Source organism: Salvelinus alpinus, chromosome 16, assembly GCF_045679555.1.
Source record: "Salvelinus alpinus chromosome 16, SLU_Salpinus.1, whole genome shotgun sequence".
NCBI classification, from domain to species: Eukaryota; Metazoa; Chordata; class Actinopteri; order Salmoniformes; family Salmonidae; genus Salvelinus; species Salvelinus alpinus.
In genome coordinates, this window is record NC_092101.1 from 25,854,582 (window position 1) to 25,866,605 (window position 12,024).

The following is a 12,024-nucleotide window of genomic DNA, read 5'->3' on the forward strand; positions in this document are numbered from 1 at the left end:
CCACCTGCCCTGAATGACGGGTCGCCACTGGGGGTAGGGGCTTCTCAAGGATTCCAGATAGCACTAACCTTACAACTTTGCTCTAATGCCTTTACACAGAATTGTTGGTGAGGTTTCAAGTTCCCGTCCTGATTGAACCGTTAGAGCAGTTAGAGCAAACAAGTGTTTTGGTTCAGCTGTGGATGAAGAGATGAGTTTTCAGGTGAGCCGCTCTGAAGAAACTCTTGTCACACTGAGTGCAGCGATGTCTTCTTCCCTGTGTGGCTTAACCCAGGTTGTATGAGAGTTATTTGCCGGCCAGTGCCTGTTTGGCGACACTTTTACTACGTCCAAAAGTATATCCGTAAGTGGTAGACGGTTCTAATTAGGAAGTCGTCATTTGCAGTGCCCATGGAGCTGTGTGGAAAAAATAAACTTCTGAACAAAGAGGCAACAGTGAGAAACAAGTAGCGCATTTTTATTTGTGCAACACAAATTATAATAATTCAGTAAACCTTAGTAAATGTACATGTCATTATGAAACAATAATACAAAACCATGTTCAAGATAAGTAAAACATAAGTAAAAAAGTAACATTTACTTCATGGTAGTTCAAATTATACAAAATTATAGGCATCACAGTAACAGCAAAAATGGCCACAATTAACAGCGTCAATGTTGAAACAGTGAGAACAATTAGATTGTCATTATTACAAATGAATTATATATATATCTTTTTAAATCGGCATATTAATCGGTATTGGCTTTTTTTGGTCCTCCAAGAATCTGTATGGCATTGAAAAATCATAATCGGTCGACCTCTAGTTTCAAGAGGGTTGAAGATCGTAGCAGTACATCATTGCGTCCAATTATGGCACCTGCTTGACTATGTTTTTTCCACGTCAGGCAGTATATCAGTGGATGGTACTGATTTAGAAAGTTGTTTTTGGCATCACTGAGCAGTGCCCATTAAATAATTAAATCCAGTTGTTAGATGCTACCAACCCCCTCCAAATCAAAACCAAACATGGATAGCAATGTTTGCGCGCACTCTCTATTCCACTTTCTCTCTGCGTCAACAAGGTGCCCATATTGCGAGGCTGATTAGCTGGGACAAACAGGTGTGCACGCAAAGCGAGAACATGAAATCCATGTTTGGGTTTGATTTGGAGTTGGTGGTAGAGTCTAACAATTGGATTTAATTATTTAATGGGCACTGCTCAGTGATGCCAAAAACAACTTTCTAAATCAGTACCATCCACTGATATACTGCCTGACGTGGAAAAAACATAGTCAAGCAGGTGCCATAATTGGACGCAATGATGTACTGCTACGATCTTCAACCCTCTTGAAACTAGAGGTCGACCGATTATGATTTTTCAATGCCATACAGATTCTTGGAGGACCAAAAAAAGCCAATACCGATTAATATGCCGATTTAAAAAGATATATATATAATTCATTTGTAATAATGACAATTACAATAATACTGAATGAACACTTATTTTAACATAATATAATACATCAATAAAATAAATTTAGCCTCAAATAAATAATGAAACATTTTGGTTTAAATAATGCAAAAACAAAGTGTTGGAGAAGAAAGTAAAAGTGCAATATGTGCCATGTAAAAAAGCGAATGTTTAAGTTCCTCGCTCAGAACATGAGAACATATGAAAGATGGTGGTTCCTTTTAACATGAGTCTTCAATATTCCCAGGTAAGAAGTTTTAGGTTGTAATTATTATAGGAATTATAGGACTATTTCTCTCTATACCATTTGTATTTTATATACCTTTGACTATTGGATGTTCTTATAGGCACTTTAGTATTGCCAGTGTAACAGTATAACTTCCGTCCCTCTCCTCGCCCCTACCTGGGCTCGAACCAGGAACACATCGACAACAGCCACCCTCGAAGCATCGTTACCCATCGCTCCACAAAAGCCTCGGCCCATGCAGAGCAAGGGGAACAACTACTCCAAGTCTCAGAGCGAGTGACGTCACCGATTGAAACGCTATTAGCGCGCACCCCACTAACTAGCTAGCCATTTCACATCGGTTACACCAGCCTAATCTCGGGAGTTGATAGGCTTGAAGTCGTAAACAGGTCAATGCTTGAAGCATTGCGAAGAGCTGCTGGAAAAACGCACGAAAGTGCTGTTTGAATGAATGCGTACGAGCCTGCTGCTGCCTACCATCGCTCAGTCAGACTGCTCTATCAAATATCAAATCATAGACTTAATTATAACATAATAACACACAGAAATAGGAGCCTTTGGTCATTAATATGGTCGAATCCGGAAACTATCATTTCGAAAACAAAACTTTAATTATTTCAGTGAAATACGGAACCGTTCCGTATTTTATCTAACGGGTGGCATCCATAAGTCAAAAAATCCCTGTTACATTTTACAACCTTCAATGTTATGTCATAATTACGTAAAATTCTAGCAAATTAGTTCGCAACGAGCCAGGCCGCCCAAACTGTTGCATATACCCTGACTCTGCGTGCAATGAACGCAAGAGAAGTGACACAATTTCACCTGGTTAATATTGCCTGCTAACCTGGATTTCTTTTAGCTAAATATGCAGGTTTAAAAATATATACTTCTGTGTATTGATTTTAAGAAAGGCATTGATGTTAATGGTTAGGGACAGTCGTGCAACGATTGAGCTTTTTTCCCAAATGCGCTTTTGTTAAATCATCCCCCGTTTGGCGAAGTTGGCTGTCTTTGTTAGGAAGAAATAGTCTTCACACAGTTCGCAACGAGCCAGGCGGCCCAAACTGCTGCATATACCCTGACTCTGTTGCAAGAGAAATGACAACATTTCCCTAGTTAAAAGAAATTCATGTTAGCAGGCAATATTAACTAAATATGCAGGTTTAAAAATATATACTTGTGTATTGATTTTAAGAAAGGCATTGATGTTTATGGTTAGGTACACGTTGGAGCAACGACAGTCCTTTTTCACGAATGCGCACTGCATCGATTATATGCAACGCAGGACACGCTAGATAAACTAGTAATATCATCAACCATGTGTAGTTAACTAGTGATTATGATTGATTGATTGTTTTTTATAAGATAAGTTTAATGCTAGCTAGCAACTTACCTTGGCTTCTTACTGCATTCGCGTAACAGGCAGGCTCCTCGTGGAGTGCAATGTAAGGCAGGTGGTTAGAGCGTTGGACTCGTTAACCGTAAGGTTGCAAGATTGAATCCCCAAGCTGACAAGGTAAAAATCTGTCATTCTGCACCTGAACAAGGCACTTAACCCACTGTTCCCCGGTAGGCCATCATTGTAAGTAAGAATTTGTTCTTACCTGACTTGCATAGTTAAATTAAGGTTACACATCATTACACAGGTGCGTGTTGTTCTGGGGACAATAAAAGGCCACGGAAATGTGCAGTTTTGTCACACAACACAATGCCACAGATGCCTCAAGTTTTGAAGGTGAGTGCAATTGGCATGGAATGCAAGAATGTCCAGGGCTGTTGCCAGATAATTGAATGTTAATTTCTCTACAATAAGCTGCCTCCAATGTCATTTTAGTGAATTTGGCAGTACTTCCAACTGGCCTCACAACTGCACACCACGTGTAACCACGCCAGTCCAGGACATCCACATCTGGCTGAATTGTGGAATTGTCTGAGACCAGCCACCTGGACAGCTGATGAAACTATTTCAGAGTATTTCTGTCTGTAATAAAGCCCTTTTGTGGGGAAAACTAATTCTGTTTGCTGTGCCCCTACCCCGTAATGTAAAATCCATAGATTAGGGTCTAATTTATTTATTTCAACTGACTGATTTTGTTGTATGAACTGTAACTCAGTAAAATCGTTAAAAGTGTTGTATATTGCGTTTTATATTTTTGTTCAGTATAGGTAGGTAGGGTGCAGAATAGTAAAAAAAACGAGTGGAAAAAATAAACTTCTGAACAAAGAGGCAACAGTGAGAAACAAGTAGCGCATTTTTATTTGTGCAACACAAATTATAATAATTCAGTAAACCTTAGTAAATGTACATGTCATTATGAAACAATAATACAAAACCATGTTCAAGATAAGTAAAACATAAGTAAAAAAGTAACATTTACTTCATGGTAGTTCAAATTATACAAAATTATAGGCATCACAGTAACAGCAAAAATGGCCACAATTAACAGCGTCAATGTTGAAACAGTGAGAACAATTAGATTGTCCATCAACTTCATGGAAACTTCCATATAATAGGAAAACAACAAAAACGAATGTTTTCGAACAAATATTTTTTTATGTAACAAAAATCCAACATAATATTATTGTGCTCTGATAATTATCACTTCTGGTGATAACACACAAAGCACTGCTGCTTGTTGTTCAGACACAAAAACAACTTTCCATCACCACACTTGGAACACTTCCACCTCGAGACGCCCTTGACGCACAGGTTGCACCTTCCTCTCTGTTCCCCAAAGATAGGCCAGTGTCCAAGGCAGTCATAACGGACATCTGCTGTAGGCTGTAAGGCTCTGGGATTGTGCAGGCGCTTTGGAGGAACTGATGGTTGGCCAACCCTGGCTGGGAGTTTGTTGACTACTTTTAGAGTCCCTGCCACAGACAAACGAAACCTTTTTAGGTGCACTGGTTTTTCCTTGAGAAGGTCACAGTCCCGCTTGTACATCAGCCAACCATTGGCAATGCACAGATCAAGGATGTATCCAAACAGAGGTAGGTACCACCGGCGTGCCTTCATAGGTGTCTTGTACAGACGCACCAGCATATCAGACAGATCGATGCCCTCCTTTGCTTGAATATAAGCCGACATGACTGATGGGCATGCGATATCAATCTTTTGATGGGTCTCCCGACAGAACCGCCTAACATTCCCCAGAGGTTCAATTCCACATGCATTGCTTAGTATTGAGACACTCTTTTTGTCCAACCACCTGACAGCAATCACCCCCTCTTGAGAACAGTAGTCGTATGCTCCACGCCCTAGCTTTGCAAGAGCCTTGTCATCCATTGCAGTTGCTCCAACTGTGCATTTTGCTCTCACAGTGCCAATACACCTCACACCCAGTCTGGCCTGCAGGGACTTGACCAGGTCAAGACTGATGAGATAGTTGTCACAGAAAACAACTGTAGCCTCTGGCTCCGCAATAGATGTACAGAGAGTGGTGACAACCTTGGTACTCAGCAGAGGATTCTGTTCATCTTCATCTAGCCCACTGTTGAGAAATGTTGTATCCCCTTGGTACAGTAGCAGGTCATGGATAATACCTGAAGAACTGCCCCGAGAGAATAACCTAAAACCAAATTTGTCATGCTGATTAGATTTGTAATGACGAAGATTTCCTGCTTTGGTGCCTTTGTAAGCTACCATGACTTCAGCAAGGCTTTGCCTGTTGGTTGGCTGTATGAGGAGACACTGTTGACGCAGCATGTTAAAAAGAGGTCGGATCTTGTAGAAGCGGTCAGGACTGTGATTATTTTGCATGTTGTCATTGAAGTGAAGAAACCTGCGGAGTGACTGGAACCTTCTCACAGACATGGCATCAGCCACAGGTGGGAAGCGAGAGTCAGAATGCCAGTAGTCCACAAAGGTTGGAAAGTCAAAAACACCCATGTAGAGAAGCATAGACAAGAAATCCTCAATCTCTCCAAAGTTTGTGTTGATTGAGGATCCAGTCTGTTGAACAGAGTAAAGGTTGGTCTGCTCAGCAATGTGTACAATCATCTGATCAGTGAAAAACATCTTGAAATATTGATAGGGGGATTGAACACACTGTGGTGCCACAAACACTGGATCTGGAACTTGGAAGGAATCTATGTCGGCCTTCTTCCAAAGCGGATGTCTTGGCTGTGTTTTGAAGGAACTAGAATTACATGGGCTTACAACTGTGTCGAGATTGTGGTTATGTGTGTCTGTAGGAACCAATATAATTACATTTCTGCTTTTTCTCTTCTTTCTCTTGGGAGACTCTGCGGTTTTAGGGTATGGGGAAGCATCTCCTTTTGTAAGCTTAGAAGGGGACTCGTCCTCCAGATCTCCTGGTTTTGGAATATACTCTAGGTCATCATCCTCTGAGTCACTTAGGTCTCCCACCTCTGACTCCAGGGGATCCTGTGGTAGAATGGCCACAGCAGCTCTTGGCCTCTTTCTACTGAGGGTTTTTGTGTCCATGTGCTATCAGAGAAAAAAACATGACATTTTCCATAACATCCATAAAATATCGTTAGGAGGCCCATTGACAAAGGCAAAACTAAAGAGATAATGCACACAAACCTAACCTTACAAAACATCTCAAAGTGTGTCTATTTCAGTCAGTCTATTATTAAATGTTTGAACTCACCCGCACATTATCACTGTCCTCTGTATCTGAACATGATGATGATGGTGATGTTTCCAACAGCTCCCAAGGCACTGACACTTTCACAACATCCTCATCTTCTGACTTCAACCAGTCTTCATTCTCTTCTTTCTTCACTGTAATTGAGACAATTTCATCTACTGGTAAAAGGGAGCATTCTTCAGACTCCTCTTTGACTGGGACTAGAGTAGGCAGCACCTGACACGGAGAAAACATCATTCATTCAGTATCATTTTATTTCTAACAATAACTCTGTGCCTTGTAACAAGGCGTGCGCAGTTAAGGATATAGCTACTTACCTTTACTTTGAGATACTTCATGCGTTTATGTACACGCTCTTGTTCTGTGACTCCATGAATGTCTGAAACTGTATCAAAGGAGGGATCTTGTTCAATTGGGTCCTCCTTTAGACAAACCTGGGACATTTCAACTCCTAATGAAACTGCTGACCCTTGGCTCTGCTGAATCTCACATTCTTCAGCCTCCTCTTTGACCTGCCTCCAATGCAGTGAGTGATCCTAGAACAGACCATGGTTGGTGTTAGGGAAATAAACTATTTGACCAATAGAACTTGTTAATGAACAGCCAATTGTGTTAGATATTGTAGAATTAATTGCTTCTCATTTTGAAGAATGGATAAAAATGTGGGTTAACCTACAAAAAGCTCTCCTGGCTGACCACTGCTTTCATATCTCCCATATTGATCCATCTTCAGCAGATGACGATCAAACTCATGCCCTGTCAATAATAATAATACATGTTATTGCACCTTTCAAGATCCAAGGACACATACAGAGTAAGGAATAGAATAAAACAGCAAATATAAACAGGACATTACTAAGAGCAAAAGTAAATTCCCCAAAATGTGTGACCACGTTTTCCAAAAACGTAAATATCTGCTCTGAAATAAGATTAAAAGATGTCTGCTGAAAGAATGGGGTGTCAGCTTTGTGATATGACAACTTAGTTATACAAAAAAAGTATCTGGTTATTAAAGTACAGTAAGTGAAGTGGATTAACACCCGGTAACATATTTATGGTAACGGAATGAAATGATGGGTCCCTGCTCTGTTCTAGACACAGAAATGAATTATGGATTTGAATGTCATTCTCTTTGTGATGATGTAGCATAAATAGGTACACAAAGTTATAAATAATTTGTATGGAAATATACATTGAAAGGGTAATTGATCAAACTCACAAAACACTAGAAACATACATTTTCCTTGGCTTTTAGCCTTTGCTTTTCTCAAACTGTGCCTCCTCCTGTCTTTTTCTTTGACCTCCTCATAACTCCCCTTCTCCTTTAGCCTTTGCCTGTATCTTCTTTGCTTTTCAGCATTTGTCAGTGGCATGGTGACAATCTGTGAATAATACATTTGAGTGGAATGACTGACAGACAATTGAATTAATCGTTATTACAAGATTACTACTATCAAGATGTTTACAATTCACTGATTTACTCCTTAGAAATCTGCATTTGAGAAAGTGTGTGTATCCCTCTTCCCCTAGAGTTTGTGTAGCAAAACGCTTTCAAGTGGATGTGGATTCGAACAGTCTAAAGTCTGGATAGATCCACAAAGATATCCAGCTGCATTAGATTATGAAGGAACAGAGGCACACACACACTCTTAGCTTTCATTTGACATCTACTTTGATGCTCTTATGAACTTCACACGTTCGTCTTCATGGCTCCTTATACCCAGAGTTTCCAAATGTACTCTTTATTAAAGCTAACTTACCGGTATGTGAAAATGCCCAAGCTAACTACAATAGCTAGCAAGTTGGCTGCCGCTAGCTTTTCTTGATAATTAGTTCTAACTAGCATATTGCTTGAATAGCTAGCTACACACCAACTTGTCAGCAATATTATAACGATCATAGTTTATATAAATATATGTGTAGAAAATATCTTTACCAGTTACATGGATGCTTTCAGAAGTATCAAAACGGTATAGAAACCTTTCTCTGGAAATATATGGGGGTCGGGGAATATTTTGGTAGTTGCACATACGGAATCTCGAAAATACCAAAATACTAGCTACAAAGTCTGAAAATATGTTTTATTTCCCTTTAAACTGTATTTTACTGCCTTCTGCTGGGCATATACGAAAGTGAATCCTACTGCCCCACAGTTGCGTCAGATAACGAAAAAGGTCTGTCTTGACTAATGTCACGTTCAAAACAACTGGGAACTCGGAAACGTTTATTACTCGTGTTTACGGTTGCCTTTTCTTAAAATTGTTTCATCATAGTTAGTGATACACTCAGTCATACGAGACAGAACTTACTTACCAAGCTCTCGCTCTCACAAGACTTATTGAAGAGGTCGTGTGGAGAGCTGTCCTTTTTCTTTAGCTTATTTCTGCATCATTCGTGGGGGACAACATGTTTACTGTTGCCTTATTTTGAACTAGAACAATGTACCAAGATGAACAGACTTGGCCAAGTTTTGATTGCTAGCAATTAATAAAGGTGTAATCATTACATTAGTTATGAAAAATAGAAAGATTTGGAGGGTGTCAGAGAAAAAAAACAATCTGGGAATTTATCATGTCTTTTATATTTGAATATTGCTGTATATAGCTAATCATTAGGTCATACACATGTAGTATGAAACAGCCCTACAGTTCAAGTAGCTTTAGAATAAGTCCGATTGGGGAGTTGTCTCCAGTCCTAGTTATCGAATGGTCTGCTCAGAAAATCATTATCAATAATGGGAAAGAGATATTCCATTAAAATCACAACTAAGTCTCTTCAACAATTATTTTTTATTTTATTTCAACAATCTCAAGTGGTTTGCAACAATCATACAAACAGTACAAAATAATTATTTGAGAAACTGACAGTTGAGTGACAGAAATTTGTAGAAGATGTGGGTATTATTACAGTCATTATTGATCGGCCCATGCACTTACAGTTAGGGTAAATTAGGGTGGCAAAATCTTATTGTATGAATGTTGTCTTGAGGTGACAGGTGCATTTTGGTCAAGTCTGTTGTTAATCTGTGAAATGAAATAAACAAGAATCATGTCAGTAACATGCAGATTCATAACACTGTATAACAATTACTGTGAGGATGTTGTACTTTGTGCATACTGTTCACACCTGGTCTGAGGGTTCAAATCATTAGTTTCTCAACCAATAAAATTAACGACCACGAGGTGCAGGACAGTGTGGGCTAATAAGAAATCGGCAAAGGCCCTCTCCTGGGATATGGACAGGAAGTCTCCTTTGTTATCTGGATTGATCTGGATACGCAGGCAGACTGTAGGCAGGCCAGAAAAATGGGGTGGGTTGATCAGAAACCATTTCACAATAATGGTGGCTGCCATTGGTTAGCGTCACGCTTCACTGATGTACAATACAGCTGAATATCACAAGATTGTGCAAATAAAGTTACAGTTGAGTGTTTAAATTACCTCCCAGGATGAAGGCTCCAACACAAGATATGAACCCGGCCAGAAAGCTGTTGAATGGGAAGGTGCCAACCAGCAAGCAGTACAGAAACTGCAATGCACCAGTTAACAAGATGTAGAAAAGGTAGGCGTCGACCACTTTCAATTTATTCGATGTTTTGGTCCTGTATTCCTCCAAGAATCGAGAAATAACTGAAATTACCGAGTTGGACATGTTTTCTTATGAACAAAAAGACCCAAAACGTGCAAAGAGAATCAAGATGTAAGTCGCTTCCGTCAGACGCCGCACAAAAATGACGTGTCACTGAAACTCGGGTGTATTCATTACGCCGATTCTGCTGCCAAACGTTTCGTCTATTGCAAAACTGCGAACGGAAAAAGGTTAGTGTTATCCGGAATCCTTGGGACGTCCCTACCCTAAACCTATACCTCAGTGTCCTAAACCCTAACCAGAGATATTACAGAAAGGATGAGATAGGAATTAAATTGGACAATGAATGGAAAAACAGGCTCATAAGCAAGCATTTCATTTCTACACCGGTTGTAATTCAGCACGTGACAAATACAACTTGATTTGACATATAAAACCCCACCCAGCAGACTGTCGACCAATCGCGTTCGTTGTCATGCCGCTTTATACAATGGGTGGGTCTAATCCTGAATGCTGATTGGTTAAAACTGCATTCCAGCCTGTGTCTATTTAAGCAATAAGACCCGAGGTGGTATATGGTATATGGCTGTTCTTACGCACAAAGCAACACGGAATACCTGGATACAGCCCTTATCCTTGTTATATTGGCCACATACCACAAACTCCTGAGGTGCCTTATTGCTATTATAAACTGGTTACCATCTAATTAGAGCAGTAAAATGACATGTTTTGTCATACCTGTGGTATACGGTCTGATATACCACGGCTGTCAGCCAATCAGCATTCAGGGCTCGAACCACCCAGTTTATAATCCACAAATGATCACTGGCTAAATATATTACTTTTAAATGTAAATGTAAAATGCCTATTTACTCTGTTCCATCTGACTGTGCAATCCACTGTCTCATCAGCCCAGCCAGGCAATTAATAAACTTGATATCCACTATAAAAAGCATCTAGGCATTATCTCACATTACTTTTAGACTAACATGTAGTTTTCAACAGTGGAGATTTGTATAAACCTTGCTGTCTGTTTCTCCAACATTTGCAACATTGTTTATTCAAATTCGATCTCCAGCCGTCCCATAGTACTGATCATATTGGGAGTCTGGGCGAGACAGACCGGCAGTATTTCTCAGCCAGTCAAAATCATGAATCAACGTGCATCATTTTTATGGATATATACAAAGACATGGCAAATGACTTGACTTTAAATTAACCGTAGTTGATTAGCTAGCAAGCAAGGGATAAGAACGTTGCCAGCCAGTATGGCAATGGAACATTTAGAACGAACGACTGGGTCGCGTCCATAGATACAGAACAAAAAGACTGGGTCGAGTCTCTGGCAACCGAACCGATAGAACTAACGACCAGCAGTTTATATCTTGTGGAAGGATGAAATAGTATGAATAAATTCATCAAATAACTTTTAATGAAAATATGGCAATCATTATTTGAATATGTTGGTAATCCGTTGTATAAAAATGATAATGCCCTCGAAGCCGGTGTTTGGAGGATGTATTTGCAGCTGTGCCAAACACGGGCTTCTCTGGAATGATCACTTAATAATGCCATCCCTTTCACAAAATAAGGGCAAAGACAGTACAGTATGAACATAAGCTAAAACTGCGACGTTGGTTAGCCAAACTCATGCGCAGAAACAAGTAATCGGGTCTAACGGTCGTCTCGCGCCGAACTGAGGATGTGCCGGCCATCAAATCAAAGGTCCTCCATCAATGTAAAGTTGTAATTGACGAAAAATGAAAACGTGTCAGTTTGTCATTTTCACGAGGTTAGATTTGACTTCCCAAACCCCAGCCTGGTCTGTTTGGTCTCTTTCACAAGCGTTCCTGGAAGTCTCGCGATGTTGCGACTCTAAGTTTAGAAACTCTGTGGTCATGGTATGAGTCGAGAAACCTGCCTATTTTCGTCGAAAGTACGTAATGTCACGAAGCAATATGATATTACAGAGAACAAGTAATTAACCCGAAAAATATGTTTTATGTTGTACATCTTGTTCACGAAATTCATGCTAATGTTGAGTTTTTAGTTAGCGCCCAAATTGACTCATTGGAGGAGAACTCTTGTCCATAAATCGCCTCGAATAAACCGCGCAGCC

The 12,024-nt window shown here is 39.9% G+C and overlaps 2 protein-coding genes across 5 annotated transcripts; both read right to left on the reverse strand.

The window, feature by feature from the left end:
* Positions 1 to 3,930: 3,930 nt before the first annotated feature.
* Positions 3,931 to 8,563, reverse strand: LOC139541212 (piggyBac transposable element-derived protein 3-like). Of its 4 annotated transcripts, XM_071345615.1 has the most exons (7): positions 8,254 to 8,342; positions 7,537 to 7,699; positions 6,994 to 7,073; positions 6,635 to 6,853; positions 6,318 to 6,533; positions 5,912 to 6,151; positions 3,931 to 5,653 (listed from the first exon to the last, which is right to left on the reverse strand). In XM_071345615.1, the coding sequence occupies exons 2-7, from the start codon at positions 7,688 to 7,690 to the stop codon at positions 4,301 to 4,303; spliced, it is 2,262 nt and encodes a 753-aa protein (XP_071201716.1). In that variant the 5' UTR covers positions 7,691 to 7,699; positions 8,254 to 8,342; the 3' UTR covers positions 3,931 to 4,300. The 4 variants fall into 4 exon arrangements, with proteins under 4 accessions (XP_071201716.1, XP_071201714.1, XP_071201713.1 ...); XM_071345613.1 differs by having other exon boundaries at positions 3,931 to 6,151; positions 7,555 to 7,699; XM_071345612.1 differs by having other exon boundaries at positions 3,931 to 6,151.
* Positions 8,564 to 9,087: 524 nt separating this feature from the next.
* On the reverse strand, positions 9,088 to 10,273 carry LOC139541215 (dolichyl-diphosphooligosaccharide--protein glycosyltransferase subunit DAD1-like). The gene is made up of 3 exons (XM_071345617.1): positions 9,758 to 10,273; positions 9,444 to 9,603; positions 9,088 to 9,340 (listed from the first exon to the last, which is right to left on the reverse strand). Exons 1-2 carry the CDS (start codon positions 9,966 to 9,968, stop codon positions 9,473 to 9,475), a joined length of 342 nt encoding a protein of 113 aa, XP_071201718.1. The 5' UTR covers positions 9,969 to 10,273; the 3' UTR covers positions 9,088 to 9,340; positions 9,444 to 9,472.
* Positions 10,274 to 12,024: the final 1,751 nt, after the last annotated feature.